At 37.0% G+C, this 19,270-nt stretch overlaps 2 protein-coding genes across 5 annotated transcripts in view; both read right to left on the reverse strand.

The window, feature by feature from the left end:
- Positions 1 to 15,133, reverse strand: part of LOC121729368 (innexin shaking-B) — a 73,375-nt gene extending 58,242 nt beyond the window's left edge. For 2 of the 4 annotated variants that reach the window (XM_042117852.1, XM_042117851.1), the window contains exon 1: positions 14,897 to 15,133. The gene's annotated coding sequence lies outside the window, so the exon portion shown is untranslated. Of the gene's footprint in view, positions 1 to 14,815 lie in introns of all 4 variants that reach the window. The other 2 variants (XM_042117850.1, XM_042117847.1) reach the window with 1 other exon arrangement.
- A 685-nt stretch (positions 15,134 to 15,818) lies between these two features.
- Positions 15,819 to 19,270, reverse strand: part of LOC121729588 (innexin shaking-B-like) — an 83,296-nt gene continuing 79,844 nt past the window's right edge. The window contains exon 5 of the mRNA XM_042118146.1: positions 15,819 to 15,836. Coding sequence (XP_041974080.1) covers positions 15,819 to 15,836 — 18 coding nt within the window. The remainder of the gene's footprint in view (positions 15,837 to 19,270) is intronic.

Raw genomic sequence — 19,270 nt, forward strand, 5'->3', positions numbered from 1 at the left:
TTTAGGCGTGGTCCACACGGTGCAATGCAGCTGCGCCGAACGAATCTTCAGATACTATTGGTCTTAGTTGCCATGTTGTTGCGTGAATTTTTTATAGTTATTAGCTCCCGTGCCATAGGTTCGCGGGCTGGCTATGGCTGGCTTATTTTGCTCCGTCAATATTAAGATATTATATTGAGATAAACTCGTAGAAGCAGGTCGCTTCTCGGGAAGTCTCTATAGTCTGTGTACCGTAGGCGGTTTTTTCTAATTACATTTTAATGTTCTAAGTTAAACTGTTTTCCTATTACCTATATACGAGTATTTAAATGTAGGCGGGCGTGACAGCATCGATATCTTTATAAGACAGGATGCATATTTTTTCAAGAATTAATGCTACGGCTTTTTAAACGAACATTAGATTAGTAGGCAGGATGTATAAACTAGACATTTATCGTAAATAAACGTTATTTTTATTCGTATTATGAGCTGTGAATAATTTTTTATACATCAATTACTTCTCATAACATCAAAAATATGACGTAACTTTTAAAATAAATCTGTAAGTACTCTGTGCAAATCTATAATCATAAAACATTTTTTTATTACCACAGTTTCTGTAAAACGATGCTTCATATTATTAACCCATATAGCTCCAGACAGTTTGTAGAGCCCCATAAAGGTTTTCAGCACTTAGTGTGTCAGGAGCTGACTCCTGGGGCTTATTAGTGCGCCCTCCAGATGAAGAGATACGCCACGACACGAGGTGAACAGTCACACAGGTCTATACTCTATGTCTATAGGTGTACTCTATAGTTCATAGTCTGTAGTTGTCTATAGTCTGTCGACCTAGCCTGAGCACTTTTCCCGCCGATTGTACGAAGACGAAGACTCACTCACTTTGCCGCCGATTGTACTTAACGTTTCAATTATAGAGCTGTAGAGCAGTTCTAGATAATAATTTAATATTGTGTAGAATCTTTTTTTTGAATTTTGAAAGTTACGCTTAGTATGTTTTTTTAATTTGGAACTTTTGTTTGTTGACATAACAACGCAACATTATTATTCGTAGACTGATCTGCTTATTATAATCCACATCAATAGAGGTCAATTTGCTTGAAGTTATCAATTTCACGCACAATTTTAATCAAAACAAGGGGAAACGAACCTAAACAATTGGAATCTTTAGGTCCTTTACTTCCAGCATCTAGATAGCGACATCAAAGGGACTGTCGACGTTGGACTTTTGGTAACCATCCTTACGTAAAACATGAAAGGTGCCGTGCTAAAAATATTCTCCTAATTGGCGCGTGGTCGGGCACGTTCCGAACGACCCTTCGCTTATCGCCGACTATCTCAGATGTGGCCGAGTGACCCGATAGCGTGCGTCTTTCGCAGGATACTCGGTGCATGGGTAACGTGGCATCACAGTTTGGTGGGACAGTCCTGTTTTCAAGCCGCGCGAAATCCGATAGTTTACGTCTGTCACATGATTCTTGGTGTATGGTCGACACCACATTTTGAGTGGGACGGACCGTTTGCCCCGCTGTAGGTTAAGAACTCCCACAAAAAATGATACGTCCCAATAGTTGTTTGCTTTTACTGTTATTAGTCTATACAAGTAATTATTCCACTTTGAATCCTAGAGTTTCATATACTTATTCGCAAAATATATAATGAAAACTACGAAAATCCAGACACGATTTTTTACAAAGACAAGAGAGTGTCGACTTACATTATTATGCTGCGGTAGCTGTAAATATATTCTATCAAAAGCTGGATCATATAATAATCCTAACAGTATATCAATTGAATCACCTTTATTCCTCTTAACTTGTTTTATTCCCAAATGCAACTCTACAAAAAGATCTGTTCAGATAATATTATCTACAAACTTCAACATTTACTGTCTACGTCAGTTTACTAGGATCCCATAAACAAGCAAATATCAAAATTACTTGCTTCCAGGAATCTGCTCACTCGATATTAGTATATTTTACGGCAAATATTTACTTTAATAACTCAGTAATGTGATGCTGAGCAGACGCGAGCGATTGCCGTTGTACGCCATTCCAATTGAAACACATCTCAATAATACATTTGGTTAAGTAGACCTAAAACAGTCTTGAATACTCTTTCTCTCTGTATATACTTGGATCTCTTATCTCTCTTGTATAGTATTGTTTTATATATTATTGTGATGCTTGATAATGGACTTTAGAGAATCGTGGATTTGACTTCGCGTTTTACAACAACCTAGATGGTACGCGAAGAATAAAATCCCATGGGATCGTTACATATTTTGCCGCGAAAGTTTTAAATGCATACGTCACTCTACATTGTCGGGCAAAGGCCCATAAAATCAGTCGACGCGATGTAAATAAACGAAGAGTATGTCATTATGATATTGTTAAAGTAATGATATCATAGGTTTCGGTGACGGTGGCCGGTTTCATTGAAACCAGGCCAGCAACGCAGGAGTAATTTTATAGTGCCCAAGTGTGTGCGCAGTACACAAGAGCACTCTCTATTCCTTTCACTCTCATAACCGAGTGGGACGGAAGACCGACACGTCTGGCGAGAGGTCAGGCGCCGGACCGACTTTTTAAATGCCCATCCAACGCATGGATCATCTTACTTGTCAGACAATCAGGTGATCAGCCTGCATTGTCCTAACCAAACTTGGAAATGACATGTTTCCAACGCGGGAATCGAACCAACGACCTCCGAGTCAAGAGCCACGCTCTTAACCACTGGAACACGGAGGCGTTGTAATGACAGTAATGATAATATTATACTTGTGATTAACAATGCTGACGAGAAAGACGACACAAGCATTAGATGGGAATGTAGATAGTTTGTCTCTCGCCAGTTGAATGTTCCCACTGGATTGGCAAAGAAGAACTGAGAATTAAAGTAAGTATAGCTGAACTGGATTCAAAGAAACCCCCCACCGAAATCGGAGCTATACCTAATCTGAAGTATAGTTTACAGTATAGCCGATATGCATTGCCGCCTGACCTGTATTTGGAATATTTTCGTTCGCGTTTACATTCAACTCAATATTACGTGCTCAGCGAAATAGAACTAAACCTGTGTATGTGATAACACAGAGAAGCTCGAAATGTATACAAATCTATCGAATGTACAACATCCTTTTTGGAAGTTTTAATGGTACACGATTGTCTGTGTATAAAGCTGACCAAGTACCAAAATAACTGCCATTTTTACCCACAAATCTCTATAAAACAACTATGAACTATAACTAGTTGATTGGTACAAGAATGCAAAAATCTATGTTTATGCTTAGGTACGTCTTTAAAAAAACTCAAAAAGTCAATATAAAACATACAGGGTGTAACAAAACCAAGTGATAATACTTCAGGGTGTGTATGTGTTCCTTGTAGAGAGTTCACTGTGAAAGTAGCATTGCTGAAAGATCAAAAAATATTTTCACTTTTGTATGGGGAAACTCGTGACACTGGGGCGCTTGCCCATACAAAAGTGAAAAAAAAATTGGTCTTTCAGCACTGCTACTTTTACAGTTATCAAGGAACACGTACTAACCCTATTATTATTACTTAGTCTTGTTACATCCTGTATACGGAAAGAAATGTTTTGCATCCGCTACAAGAATGTCGCATCTTCCCCTCGAAATTATTGGATCAAAATTATTCTGAACTTTAGCCAAGTAAATAAAGTGAAATAATATGGAGGCTTCAACAAGACGGATGCCAGCGGTACTTAGTGCATATAAACTATTATTCTCAGCTGTCATACTAAGCCCCCCTCTGCGGCCGACTGCAGTGGGAAGTGACACGCGCTTTGTGCAGTCGGTTAACTCTATTGCCCATTCTCTAATTATATTTGGAGGACTATAAATAGACGGAGACAGAAATTAAATAAAATTGAAATCCATGTTAACCCATCAAGCTTCATAAGCTCACCGGTGAGCGAGACACAATAGAATAACAATAGATTTCCAAGAATCTACGATCGAAGGATTAAGGTACTATCAGAGACGTTGATTCCTAGGCAGATGGGAGACCTACGTAGTTTGATCGCGTTACGTCAAACCCAGCTAATCTGATCACAATTAATATTCAATTGACATGATCCGACCAAATGACGTTGGTATGTCAACTGTCTAGGAATCAATTTCCTCGATGGTACATTGTTTTGAATGATGTTCTTATAAAGCGTGAAGTTCTAGACAGGACTAAATCTTTTGCACATAAATGGAGTAGATCATGAAATTGACAAAAACATTATGATATTTTGAATATCGCGAAAATGCATGGTTTACAAGGGATTGTCTTAACGTGGTCGCGGGTAACGGTTAATAAAAGTTATTTTGTCATAATTATGTTTTAAAGGGGTATCTTAAATCCATTTTTTCTTTCTAGTTTCTAGTTTCGGGTTTAGCTTGGTTAGCTAGCGTAGCTAGTTTAGCTTCATAGAAGACATTTATTTATTTATTTATTTTTAGACTCACCAACAGACACCTTACGTGGTAGATCCATGTTTAGGCACGAATGGGCCGGCTCGACCGGAGAAATACCACGGGCTCACAGAAAACTGGCGTGAAACAGCGCTTGCGCTGTGTTTCGCCGAGTGAATGAGTTTACCGGAGGCCCAATTCCCTACCCTTCCCTTCCCTACCCTTCCGTATTCCCTTCCTTACCTCCCCTACCCTAAGGCCGGCAACGCACCTGCATCTCTTCTGATGTTGCGTGTGTCCATGGGCGACGGAAGTTGCTTTCCATCAGGTGAGCCGTTTGCTTGTTTGCCCCCTTATTTCATAAAAAAACAGAACAGCATTTGTGACATTTTAAGTTTGTACATAAAATTTGTTTGTACATTAATTTATAGCCACGCAAAATCCCCAAGAAATTAACTTTTAAGTAAATTTGTCGGCGATCGATGAAGGATGTGCCGCGTCGTTATCGATATTTTTATTCGATCACGTCGTAATGTACACCTCCTTATGGACAACCGCCAAGTGTGGAATCGCTTACTCCTGTTCTGCAGCCGGAGTCAGGACAATATAAATCATCCGCTCGCCGCGCCAAAAGACGTCGTAACTAGGGATGGGTCACGGATGACACATTATTAACGACCGTTGTCGATACTTTTTGAAACGAACTAGATTTAAAAATAATTAGTATTATATAACAAGTTGGTGGAACAGATTACTGACATGATTAATAAGAGGCTAGGGTATATGCTAGTTGCAAAACTTTTTTTTAATATGCTCCAACAAGCATTAATTCATTCATTGGGTCAAGAACGAATCATATTTTTAATCTTGGCGGACAATAATGTAACTATTCAAACCAAACTTAATAAGAACACGTTTGAGTGCTAATTTGAATTATTGTAAATGAGTGTACAGAAAATGATTAGTTCAGTATCTAGGTTTAAATAAAATAAAATAGGTTGTTACTAAGCAAACATTGTGTCAGTGTGAAGCTACTGGAAAAAATGCTGACTGTTTTACTGGACTAAGTTAATGGATGTAATATTGTATAACAAAATCAATTCCCAATTTATCGTATTATATCTTCCATCACGCTTCAATAGAGCTAACTGAAACTATACAAAATTGTAAAGATATAAAGCAATGAAAAATTAAACGGGCGGATACTAAATCATTGCTATCGGTGCAGTGTCGACATTTTAACGTTTAATAGTTGGGGGAATGTGGTAGAGCCTCGAAGAATCTTTTGACCGAGCAAGGAGTTGCCATTTCAAACATTGAAAATGACATACGCTTTCAGAACCTCCAACTTCCAAACCTGCCTTGTTCGATCCTTGATTTCGGGTATGCAAAATATATTTCTATATTGTTGGACGATTCCTTCATGATCTGCACAGAAATTCAACACAATCCAGATCTATGTTAGTGGACTTTGGTAACAAACTAAACAAGAATCTTTATACAAGATGAACTGTCAGTCGATATCGATACTCGTCAGTCGTCAGGCTATCGACATGACGCGCCCTCCCTAGCGGCGAAACTATGGCGGGTGAACTACGCCACTTAATTTAGCGCTTATCTGCCGCTAAAAATGCTTCATTGGCCGTATGCAAATGGCGGTCGAGGGCCGGAATTATCATAAAATATTTGACCTATTGCCGCCGATAATGTTACCGTCGTGAACTTCAAAACGATCCAATTATGTGCTCATTTTAGATATCACCGAATTCCGTTGCAAGGTAATTTATTATTTTTATATTAATTTAATTCGTGTAGACTTAGCAATGAACTTCTACAATTTAGGTATGATTAATTAACAAATATTATGCTGCTCTCAGCAGTGTACACTGTACATTGTACCATCGAGGAAATTGATTCCTAGGCAGTTGATAGACCAACGTCATTTAATGACGTTCGACCAAATTTTGGTCGAATCATGTCAATTCAATGTTAATTGTGATCTGTCGCATGGGTTTGACGTAACGCAACCAAACTAAGAATACATCAGCCTAGGAATCAATTTCTCTGATGGTACATACACTAATAAGCACTTTTCAATTTTTCAGCACAATTGTGCAACATAAATGACAGTTGAACTGTCAATAATGGATAGATAGATCAAAATTCCGTTAAAGCACACAACACACCTTTACTTCTCCTAGAATTTATTATTTAGTAATTCCAAGTATGCTGTTCTATAATTCTGCTTACCATATAGAGCTGGCTACAATATGAGCTTTGTGAAATAAAAAACTCTGTACGGATTAATGATAAAAAATATACATATTGTAAAAAATCGACGTATGTGAAAAAAATCAATAGACTAAATAAGTGAAATAAGGCGAGTGCATATTCGCGGATTGAATGGCGTTCATTGTTTATTCAATCCCGTTCCGTCCGCTACGACGCCATGGGGATGCGCCGTTACTTGTAATGTCGAACTTCCGCTGTATTATTCACCGCTTGATATCGCATTATTTCCATATTTTTTAACTGATTTAGAATATTATTTTAAAATACTTTTTGTTCTTAGATTAATATTCTAGATAGATGTGTGTAGACTAGTATAGTAATTCCTGTTTTGGTATTTAGTATTCAAGACCTACCTCACACAGTTACATCTAAACATTAACGTAGCTTCATTTTCATATTTTGACCACTGTAGTCCAATAGCTTATCAAACTACACACTTTTAGTTATTTAGTGTACATCGAAAAAAACGGCAAATTATTTCCCGAATTCTGACCACTCAGAACGCGGTTGATAAGGTTAGGTAAGCATATTCTATTATTGCATGCTGTGTGACACGTGAGGTAGATCGTGGCTACCAAGCACCAAAATAAAGCAGACCATACGTAAAGTGTCTTCGTATATTCTCTACATACGTTCTGACCGAGTTGTACGTCGTGTGTACGCGCCCTAACAATCGAATCGGCGCTAATCGGATCGATCGTATTGTAATCCGGCTCGAATCGTGAAATATTTTCCGGCATAATGTTATGATTTAGCGGCCGTTTGCCCATTATCACTAATTGCCGGACTTTGGGCGAATGCCATAATTGCAATTCGGCGGGCGGATCGGCGGCGTTTCGGCATATGTCCAGTACCGAGATAAAAATCAAAGAATAAGCCCTAAAAGCCGTTGTATCTGTGTCATCATCAGCTTTACAGTCGAGTGAAATGCCTATAGGAACATTGCTTTACAATAACATAATATCTAAGTACCTACGTTCGCATTGAGAGAGAGTTAGAGCACATTAGAGTGAGAAAGTATTATGCACACAATTTATTTTTTTATGAAATAAAGGGGGCAAATGAGCAAGCGGGTCAAAGCAACTTCCGTCGCCCATGGACACTCGCAGCATCAGAAGAGCTGCAGGTGCGTTGCCGGCCTTTTAAGAAGGAATAGGGTAATAGGGGAGGGCAGGAAAGGGATTAGGGGATGGTAGAGAAGGATATAGTAGAGGGTAGGGAAGGGAAAAGCGTAGGGGATTGGGCCTCCGGTAAACTCACTCACTCGGCGAAACACAGCGCAAGCGCTGTTTCACGCTGGCTTTCTGTGACCCCGTGGTATTTCTCCGGTCGAGCCGGCCCATTCGAGCTGAAGCATGGCTCTCCCACGTCAAAATATGGTTAAGCCACAGTAAATTACTGTTTACACAGCGAATAATTATTATTACTATACAAAGTCTTTTTGTTTTTAAGGGTATTGACAATTCATATGATTGTCTGACTTTGAATATTTAGTTAATACGCTGCGTACTTTTGTTAGTAAGAAAGATAGAGTCGACCAGGGGAATCCCATTAGTTTGATGGCAAAATGTATAGTTCCCGATATTCTATTACTGCGCGGAGCTGCGAAAGCTAGTAGTTACGGCTAAAAACGTTTGTGAATCATTACACTGCGGCTTTCGTTTCGAATTTCAAATTAGTCGCCGTGATTCATTCAAGTTTGTTGAGTCTGTGCCGGCGGGATCAGATCAACCGTGTAGTATGACAATTATTTTAATTTATCACATGGGAACCACACATTTTGACGCAAACCATGCTCTATCTTTTTCCCTGGACTCAAAGTATCACTAGACCGAATTTCATCGATATTGGCTTAGCGTTAGCTTGAGAGCTTTTATAGGTAAAAGACTTTTAAATTTATATTTCTAGTTTGTTTCTAGTGTAATACTTCTCATAAACAGACAGCCTATGACTTTTCCTTAATAATTTAAATATCGTTTAATTTTTTGACAATCAAACTCCATCTAAGCTAAATTACGGAACCTAATTTGGTAGTAGTCTGATATTCTACTTATAGTCTAGCATAAAAGTGAAGGAATTAAAAAGTGGCAACATTGTAGTGTCATCCCTTTCAAATCAATCTAAGAAAAAAGGGATGACACTACGATGTTGCCACTTTTTAATTCCTTCACTTTTATGCTAGACTATAAATTTCCAAAAATTTTAAAATGCCATTGTTTTTCATGTCTCTCTCTAATATGTAATGCATAAGCATATTATATTATTAAAAAAAGAACCTGGTATTTCCTGTCGCTCAAAAATTTGAAAATGGAGTAACCGTGATGTTCCAATTTTAAATTTGATAGCGTTTTAATCGTGATCCGCTAGGTAGGCGATTACATCATTATGGTGGCTGTGATTTATCCGGACCATTACACAACTATTTCTGTTACGAAGACTCGGTGCATTGTTTGTATACATATAGGTATATATACAGACTAAAAAACCCGGCAGTCGCGATCATATCAAATGTTAAACAGACAAAATAGAACGAAATCACCCGTTTATAAAGCCTAGGATATCATACATACGACAGACGCCTGCCGAATACCCTAATATTGGAAAGAAGTTCCTTATTGCGCGTTGCGAAATAAGTCTAGACGAAAAAGTACTTACACTTATTTTAGTACCTGCGAAGCAGGGGCAGAGGGCGTTGATGTGACGATGATGTCAACTGGCGGGAAATTTAAAATTCTACCATTCCTCTATGGCCGGAAATTTGATTATTTTATAACTTCGTTCCATCCGGGTGTCCTTTGACACCTCTCAAGTTTTTTATAGGTAAAATATGCGAAAAGGTGTTTGTCTGTCAAACTTTAAAGAAATATGTACTTTGAAGAACGAAAAAGACATAGGGAATATTTGGTGCGGAAAAATGTACGGTTTTCGAGAGATAAACGAATTTCAGCACCCGGGCATTTATCTCGTATAAAATATGCTCACTTTGATTGTAAATCAATAAACCTAACGTGAAAAAAATTTAATTCCTAATTTAAATTCAAAAAACTAAACGCGAAGCCCTAGAGATAGCGCGTTATGCAATCCGCGCTGCCTTTTACAATTTAAAATCCTTGTTTTCCCCTCAAAATCCACTCAATGTCGGCATACAATAAATACTTAATACGTCTAAAACCGCAAGTGAATAAATTTCGCTCGATTTAATTGCCTAGTTTTTACTCCGAGCTGAAAATGCAGTAATGTTTTTGTCTATTTATATCTGCGGAGGCTTTGTGAAGTTTTTTTTTTACATTTTCGGCTATGAATAGTGATGGACGGGTAGTTTATTTAAATGTTCGTATAAAGGCGACACACTTTTTTGCAATACGTCGTGATTGGTTTTGTATTTGGAATTAAAACGGTCGGAACTAGGCGCGAACATCGAAAAGTGGGCGCTGGCAAAAAGTTCCATTATCTATCAAAATGAAAAAAAAGTTATTTTTTTTTTTAAAACAAAAGGGGTTAAGATAAATATTTACAATGGGTATATTAATGAAAACTTTTACAAAGAAAATCAATTAACATTAACACAAAGTTTAATTTAATTTTTTCAGGAGAATGCAATGTGTCGAATATTTAAAGCCGGCAATGCGACAATATTTTCCCGCCTTAATCAACAGGGATGTGCATGTTTAATTTTTCACTGAAAATTATCATCACTGTTCACCACTTTCATTAAAGTCTTTTTTATCAGAAATTCTTTAAAAATATGTCTAGGACCACACACAGAGGCACTAATGATAACTTAATTAAATGATGAGTTTGGTTAAAAATGTATGAATTTTATGGGAGACTTGAGAGTTTCAAGAAAGGACATGGAGTAATTTTTATTACGCAAAATGATCAAACGAAGACCGTTGTTAGTTCTATAAGCTGCGCGAAGTTTACGAAACATTTTTTTATATCCTTGTCATTGCAGATAATGTCCTTACTTTAAGTAGCTCTTAATTTTAGGTAGAGAGAAATGCTATATTTTCATTGAGCTAGATGTGTCAGAGCAAGGACAGGAATAATCGAGACAAAACGAGGAGAGAGCGACGCATATAGACACGTATTTCTGTCGCCCTACATCTAGTACTGTACAAACACTACCACTTATTATTTGTTTATCAATTATTACTTATTTCTGAGACGACGCGCGCCTGCAACTCCGTTACGCCAAAACTGTCCATTTTTTTTGGGTAAAAAGTATCCTATGTCCTTTCCCGGGATCAAAAGTATCTCCATTCCAAAGCAAATTAGGTTCAGCGGCTTGGGTATGAAGAGGTAACAGATAGACAGACAGACACACTTTCGCATTTATAATATTAGTATGGATAATGGAAATATGGATTATAAAACCATAATATTATGTAAAACAAATTAACGTTGGAACAAGCGTTAGAAAAATCTATTGTTTATACGTATCATACCACACAAGATTAAAAAATATCAGTTTAAAAAAATAAATCCAAATTGCATAAAAAATACAAAAGTTAGAAAAAATAAAATAAAGCCTATGTCACCCGTACCGTCATTGCAAATCTATTGACACCTCATTAATTGTTAAACTCGGACCAGTAGTTTAGCTGCTACGAGGGCAAATACATACATATATAGACTGACAAAATCAAGGCATCCATTACACGACCATACTCGGATAAAACAGGATCAAAATCCGGGCAACTTCTTGTCGCTTATAAGGTTATTTTTAATTAGCAAGTCAAGTTTTCTATTCAGCCTAACAAAATAAAATAAAGGACCGAACATACTATAAAACAAGTATTTCTGTGCAAGACATTCGTAAAAACCCAATAAAAACCAAATGAACTTTATTACTTCTATGGAAGGCTAGTAAAATTTTAGGATATAGATTGTTGACCTCCAAGCAAAGCTTGTCGATAACAGACTATTACTAATACTATTTCCCATCAAATTGTTTAAGTTGACTGTAAAAACAAAACTTACACCTAGTATCGATTTTATCAAAATCTGTTTTCTAGTTATAAGCAATAACTAGAAAACAGATTTTGATAAAATCGATACTAGGTGTAAGTTTTGTTTTTACAGTCAACTTAAACAATTTGATGTGAGTAAACATAATAATATAATATACAATATGTTTTCTCAAAAACTTTTATATATTTTAATAGCAGTGTAACTAGGTTCATGCTTGATCGTTGGATTGATCAATTTAATCAAGTTCATAAAATTTTACTTAAAAAAATGGAGCCATTGACAAACATGTCATTGGCACTGCTCAATTTGTTTTCCTTTAGATTTTGAACTACCGCCTTTGACAGTTGGTGGTGTGGTATTGATGATGAGGTCGGACTTCGGAGTCAACAAACTTGGCTCTCTGGTGAACGCAGTTGTTTACTAAGCGGCAAACTTCTACAAACTTTCTTTATTTTTCATTAAAACGTGCAAATAAATATTCAATTTCAGCAACTGTATGCCAGATATTGCTAATTGATACATGTTTTAACATTATTTTAAATATTTATTTTAATTTGAGAATTGTTCATATACTTAGGAAGACTCTACTTATTTGAGGATTATAATAAGATAGTTTAGTACGACTTTCGGTCGCACTCAATGACATTTAATGATGATTAAACTTCAACTTAATGAAGAGTTTGACAAATAATGCACGGGGCTTGTATTAAAATCTTCATTTAAATACAGTGAAGTAATTAATATTCCCCTCAGGGGGGGCTAAAATGGTCGCTTTGGAGAATCATATTAGGAATCATAATATGATTTTTTTTTAAATCACAAAATGGTCACTCTGCTTGCAATTCATGTCTAGTTCGTACTAATTTGACATTCGTCAGTTTGACTGTTTTGACGATTCAGTTTCTGAATTGATTTTAGAGGAATTGCAAAATGCGACCATTTTAGCCCCCCTGAGTACGGCAGTGAGTGTTAGATACTAGCTACTAGTTTTATATGCGCCACAGCGCGGGCAAATCCCAGTTTATCCCAGTATCCCACAGGAACACTGTACCTTTATAAAACAAAAAAGTAGCCGTGTATATCCAGAAGCCAAACTACGACTAATTCAAAATTGATTGAAATCCGTTTATTTTGGGTGAAGAAGTAACAAACTTACACACAAATTTTCCCCCTTATAATAAATGTAATATATTTTTCAAGCATTTCTGTTTGAATACTTACTCGTATTCGTTATTAAGAAGCAAAATATGTTTATTTATTTTATTCTTATAATAATTAGTATTGACTGTAAATAAATAAAGTTAAGTAACATCAGAACCATAAACTTTTGGTTTTAATATGAATTGCTACAAACCGAAAACACAAATCATTTATTGTATTTCTCAGTAAAATAATCAAAACATTTTTTTAAGTTGTCAGGTGTATTAAAACGATCAAAAATGTCGGTTTACACAAGAACATTTTGTGTAATCATTCCATTAGAGTGCCGAATGCGTCTGCTCGCGTTTTTTAATGGCTCGGGAATAGCTTTGAAGTACATTTATAGTATGAAAATAATTCCCAAAGATAAAATAAAGTTATATTTTTAAAATTATTAATTTGTGACCACATTATTAGGACCATGAAAAGAGTAGGCATAATATTAAATATTATATTATACAGTACATAGATTGTTCTACAGGGAATAATATAGGAGATATGAAAAATTTGAGTCGAAGATAGAGCCTGCTATATAATTAATATTTATGGCCATTACCATATTAATATCTATAACCGTTCATTCAATTTAAATTAAAAATATGCACAAAAGAGTTAGTTTTTAACTATAGACAATATCAACATTGTCTATAGTTACAAACTAACACAGATTTTAATTAAAATATAAGAAAATTAATAAGATAAACATTATCTTAGAAGACTGTATCAAGAGTTCAATATTATTGTTTTATAGTTTTACATAAACATAGATTGAAAGATATTTTACTTTCAGTTTTTAGGTTACCATAAACATGTTTGAACTCTATTTACAAATATAAAATTGTATGTTGCCAAGCAGGCGTGTTAAACATATTAATTTCCGTGATTAGAATGCCAGTGTATAATTTTAAATAAAATAAAAAATCAAAAAAAAAAAGTATGATAGATAGAAACTTATATTATGTAAATATTAAATAAGGAGGGTGATAAAGATAATCAAGTTAATTAGGTTAGAATCTTTGGAAAATAGACAAGGATTATGTAGTTAGATCTTTTTTAATTAACAATAAGGTGTGATTTGTTTGACTGCAAAATTATTACAAGTTACAACGAACTATGTGTTCGACATTCTTATTGTAAGTTCTACAGTTTATGCTCATATCATAACGAAACATTCAAACTGAACAGTTCTATAAAATACTATTAGTTTTTAATTTTTGCTAATGGTACAATCTATAGTTTAACTGTTTTAAAATCGTGACAATCTGTATCAAAAGTCAGATAAACAGGATTTAGTATGAATTCGACCATTTGCCAAACATTCAGAATTTAGCTACAATCGTGGATTACGGAAAGCTATAAAAGTTTTTCATAGCTTTATAACTATGTCATTTATTTTGATCATGATTCATGACATCATTCAGGCGGTTGACCTGCCATATATATCGCCGTAATTTAGCTTCCAGCTAAATTGTATAATTTATTATCGCTCGAACACGTCCCTACACAACTCGACGACATATTTCATAGAAAACTTCAGATTCCAGCCCGCAACCGTCGGATTTCAAAACGGTTCCGCTCGGCCGCGGCCTAAAATTAATATGGCTGACAAATCTTTTACCTGGAGTTGTGGTGTTTGAAAGAACAATGTTTACCATGAGCGTTTAATGTATTTCGCACGCCGTTTCCCCGGCGATATGGGTCAACACTGTCCAAACGCCCGGCGATCGACTACCAAGTTACCGTTTCGTAATCCCTGTACTCCACCGGCCGAGCAGACGGCGGGCTCCTACCTCCCGGACGACCAACACTTCCCGAGGACGATCCCCCCAATAAAAACCGCATGAAATGCTCCTGATCCTTTTTATGACTGATAAATTGAATGTAAAAAAGTTTCCTAAGAAAACATGTCCTCGGCGGCCTTAAACTCACGTGGGGACGCACTCAGGCGGGGACTCCGGCCCGGCCGCTCGGACACATCGGTCGGTGCACGTTTTTTATTTTGTCATTAACCTTCGAGGTGCTCCGGTTTCGAATCGACGACGTTTTATTTTTGAAACGCGGCTCCGCGGCGCGGTCGACGCGCGACGACCACGGCGGTCAGTCCGGCTCCGGACCCGGCCGCCCCGGCTCCGGCCGAAAGCGGAATAGGAGAAACTTTTTAACGTTCGCCCTCGCGGCGAGTTTTGGCGGGAGTCGGCGGCGGCGGCGGCGGGCGCGAGCGGCGCGCCGAGACGTTCGCGTCGACTGGCCGGCCGAGCTGAAAAAGCTCCTTACGTTAAATACATACACTGCCGATGTGCAGTCTATTTATAAAGTTAAGTTGGAGTACGGCACGCGCGTGCAGCCCGCGCCGCCGACATCATAATATTTGAAGTTATCGGCCTGCTGTTGAAATGTACTCGCTACTCACTTTTCGCCGTAAACGTTTCTAGCGACCGACCGGTCGGAGCTCCTCGCCTATTTCGAGATTTCGGAGTAGATGAAGATTACATTTAAAAGTTTATTTTTATAGAAGGGGAGCTGGTAGTAATGGGGAGCTACTGTAGCTATTGTCTGCAGGCGGTCGGACCTCGGTAGTTAGAGACGACGCTATTCGGACCAGTGCTCCGACGAGATTTGGGCGGACTAAAATAGTTCCTCGGTGATGACGTCACTCCTGCACACATTAATTTATTCATAAACGAGTAATTCCAAAAACATGGGATTAACATTAACCCGCTCAAAGCAATCATCGCGGTCATTAATAGTAATATGTAGCTGACGAGTTGATACATATTTATACAATAAATAAACATAAATTCACTGTTTTTACGAGTAACATAATATTAGGAATCCACTGTCTGAACTTGCAATATTACTGACAAGAAAAAAAAGCAAAAGCCGCGTTTTAAAATACCGCCTTTAATGTTCGACATTTACTCGTACGAGTACATCATGTAAAAAACATTGCCTGCAACTTCCTAAAAACTGCTCTCTTTTTATTTTGAGTACGGTAGTGGCAAAGTGGCAAAGTCTTATTATGACATTGTTTATAAATTAATTAGGTGTCTAGTTTTGTCACCATAATACTAACAATGATACTATTGTAAAATACAAAGTCTTAAGACCATGGGCGTACCGAGGGGGGGTGGCAGGGGGGGGGGGGGGGGGGGGGCAGGGGGGGGGGGGCAGGGGGGGGGCAGCTGCCCCCTAGCTTATAAAAAATCTGATTTGCCCCCCCCTGGCCCAGAACCTGGGTAATTTGCCCCCCCCCTGGCCCAGAACCTGGGTACGCCCATGCTATTACATTACATTATATACATGCATTAAGACTATCGAATTGAACATTAATTTAGCGCGTAATATATTGTACGGAATCCGTGTCCTGTCGGTGACTCGGGCTCGTTTTTAATCGAGTACAAGATATTATTTACAACATTGGAACTACTCCAAGCATAATGAACACGTTAATACTCTGTGAATAATTTTGACAGGCCGCTTATTTACTGTTTACACAGATAACACTCGTAAAAAACTTCCGATCGATTTTGATAATTTATATATTTCCCTTTCTTCACTGCATGGAATAGTTTTAATCTAAATCGTCCATTATGAGACTAGTTATTATCTCAAATAAATTGTTATTTTATACTAGCTTTTGCTGTGGCTTTGTTCGCGTAAAATAGTATTAGAACCATAAAGTTAATATATTTAGCGGAATGGAGCAACAATCTCGAGCTGTCTCTGTCAAACGAAACCGAAATTGGTTTTCATCTGTGTGAAAAATATGTGTAAGTACGTAATTACGTATACACTTACACAAGCATGATTGAACATGAATTACATGAGAAATTGTCAACGTGCGGCAGGTGAATGGACGTCAAAAAAAGAGTGCTGCTGTCATGTATCACACGTCTTTTTTTACCACGCATGTTTTTTTTTATTTATTTTTTATGCAATAAGGGGGCAAACGAGCAAACGGGTCACCTGATGGAAAGCAACTTCCGTCGCCCATGGACACTCGCAGCATCAGAAGAGCTGCAGGTGCGTTGCCGGCCTATTAAGAGGGAATAGGGTAATTGGGGAAGGTAGGGATTGAAAGGGAACCGAATAAGGGAGGGAAGGGAAGGGATTGGGCCTCCGGTAAACTCACTCACTGGGCGAAACACAGCGCAAGCGCTGTTTCACGCCGGTTTTCTGTGAGGACGTGGTATTTCTCCGGTCGAGCCGGCCCATTTGTGCCGAAGCATGACTCTCCCACGTCCCTAAATATGTTACTGATAGTGACGTCTCTCTTGCTCAGGCCTTTGTTTCTCTATTCCGCTAGGTATATTAACTTTATGATTAGAACATAATTCCAATTTTTTAAATATTTTAAAGCCTATAACACTCGTGGCTTTCTATCAGTGAAAGAATTTTTAAAATCGGTTCAATAGATCTAGGAATTACCCCGTATAACTTCAAAAACTAAAAAGATTCTTCGTCTTTATGTATGTGTAGATTTAGTTTTGTTTGCTCAAATAACATTTCTCTTGATCCACGGAACCTATCATCAATTTTAAAATTATGAGGTAACTGACATCCTTTTGTATACTGAAACAACAGTTGTAAAAATATGATCCATTATGTTACTCTTATTAAAGGAGATTTCGATAATTTACTGCTATTATCTTAATTTAAATATAAATGATCGTGCGGTTGATTTATTCGTTTGTAAACTGTATTAATTATACCTTTATGACTATTATGAAGACTTTTAATGTATTTCATATATTTTATTATGATTATTTCAACTGAATGATATATTTCTATTAGATTAATGTGGCGATGAGATCACAAGAAAAGGCAGATTAGTTTATTTTCCGCAGTTCTTTGAATGAATGAATGAATGAACGACAGTATTATGAAACTTTCATAGTTCAGAAGTTTGATCCATCAAGGCAAGTCGGCCTTCTACTTGTCGTTTGGCCTTAACATCGGACACACACACACTTATATTATAAAGAGAAAAGATTTGTTTGTATGAAATAGGCTTCGAAATTACTGGTTTGATTTTAGAACGTAGGTATCTATTTGTACAAATATAATTAGGTATCTCGAAATAAGACAAAGCTCATGAGGTTTATTTTATCAAGGCAAAAAGGGATCCACTTTTTTATTTTAAATTCGCTAAATTATTGCGACATCCATAGACCATTAAATACACAGAGAAATTAATTTACAGGTAAATGGCGGACCTACGTAATTTGGTCAGATTATATCACCCAGCTCACGACTAATAATATTGAATTGACATAGCCCGACCAAACAACGTAGGTCCACCAAGTGCCTATCAATTCCATTTAGTACATAGATACAGATGCAGATTTAAAACCCTAATGTTATTAAATTCGAGCCATCGCGAGATAGTTTCGGAATATTTTAATGCAAGCAATTTCTTAGCATAAGTAATAAATCAGGTTGAAAAGCGTCCCCCCCCCCCCCTCTCATACCCCTCAGGCCGTATTTCAAAATTGTACGTTGAAGGCAGATATTACCCAACCCTTGTGAAAGAAGTGGTGTATTTTATAGGCGAGTCGAGTTTTGTTTAAATTTTATTAACTGAGTTACGACCAATGAAAAGCGCGCCCTTTTAGATATTTGGTGAGGTTTGAAATATTTAGTAAAATACGTGGCTTGTATTTATACCATAATAAATATACTATTTATATATTTTATTATTTATTTTGTCTATAGTATCTATTTTTTCAAAATGTTCCAACACATGCTCGGAATCCTCAAGGGAAAACTTGTGATACAGAGTAGCCAGTAGGTATAATATTATATTCTTCCACAGAAGACTGCGATATTATGCACTTTCGACTTCTCCGCTATTGCGGAAAAGTCAATAAGCGACGATAATTTTTTAAGATGGTATTCTGGTTTTGCCCTTTGTTAAAATTTGCCCTTTGTTTATGAAAATAAAATAAACAAAGGGCAATTTTTTTTTCTAGTTGAAAAAAAAAACTTTTGGGAGAAGTGAGGCTTCTGCCAAAAGTTTTGTTTTTTTTTTTAATTTATTTTATAATTTGAATTTTGAATTTAGAAACACGTTCATTCAATATGACAGTCAAAGTTCTTTTAAGGCTAACAATACGATCGTAAGATGCCTTATATTATTGCAATACCGGCATCTCGGCAGTATGAGTGACATGACAATGGATAGCCGATCGTATGAGAACAGATAAAAATAACTCATATTTCTGAAACGATAGACAGTTTTCAAAATATAGAGTGCATTGCAGGAAAATAATATATAATAATAACTCCCACACCGGTTTCGGTGACGGTGGCCGTTCTCATTGAAACCAGGCCAGTTTCGCAGGAGTAATTTTATAGTACCCAAGTGTGTGCGCAGTACACAAG

The sequence above is a fragment of the Aricia agestis genome, chromosome 8, assembly GCF_905147365.1.
Source record: "Aricia agestis chromosome 8, ilAriAges1.1, whole genome shotgun sequence".
NCBI classification, from domain to species: Eukaryota; Metazoa; Arthropoda; class Insecta; order Lepidoptera; family Lycaenidae; genus Aricia; species Aricia agestis.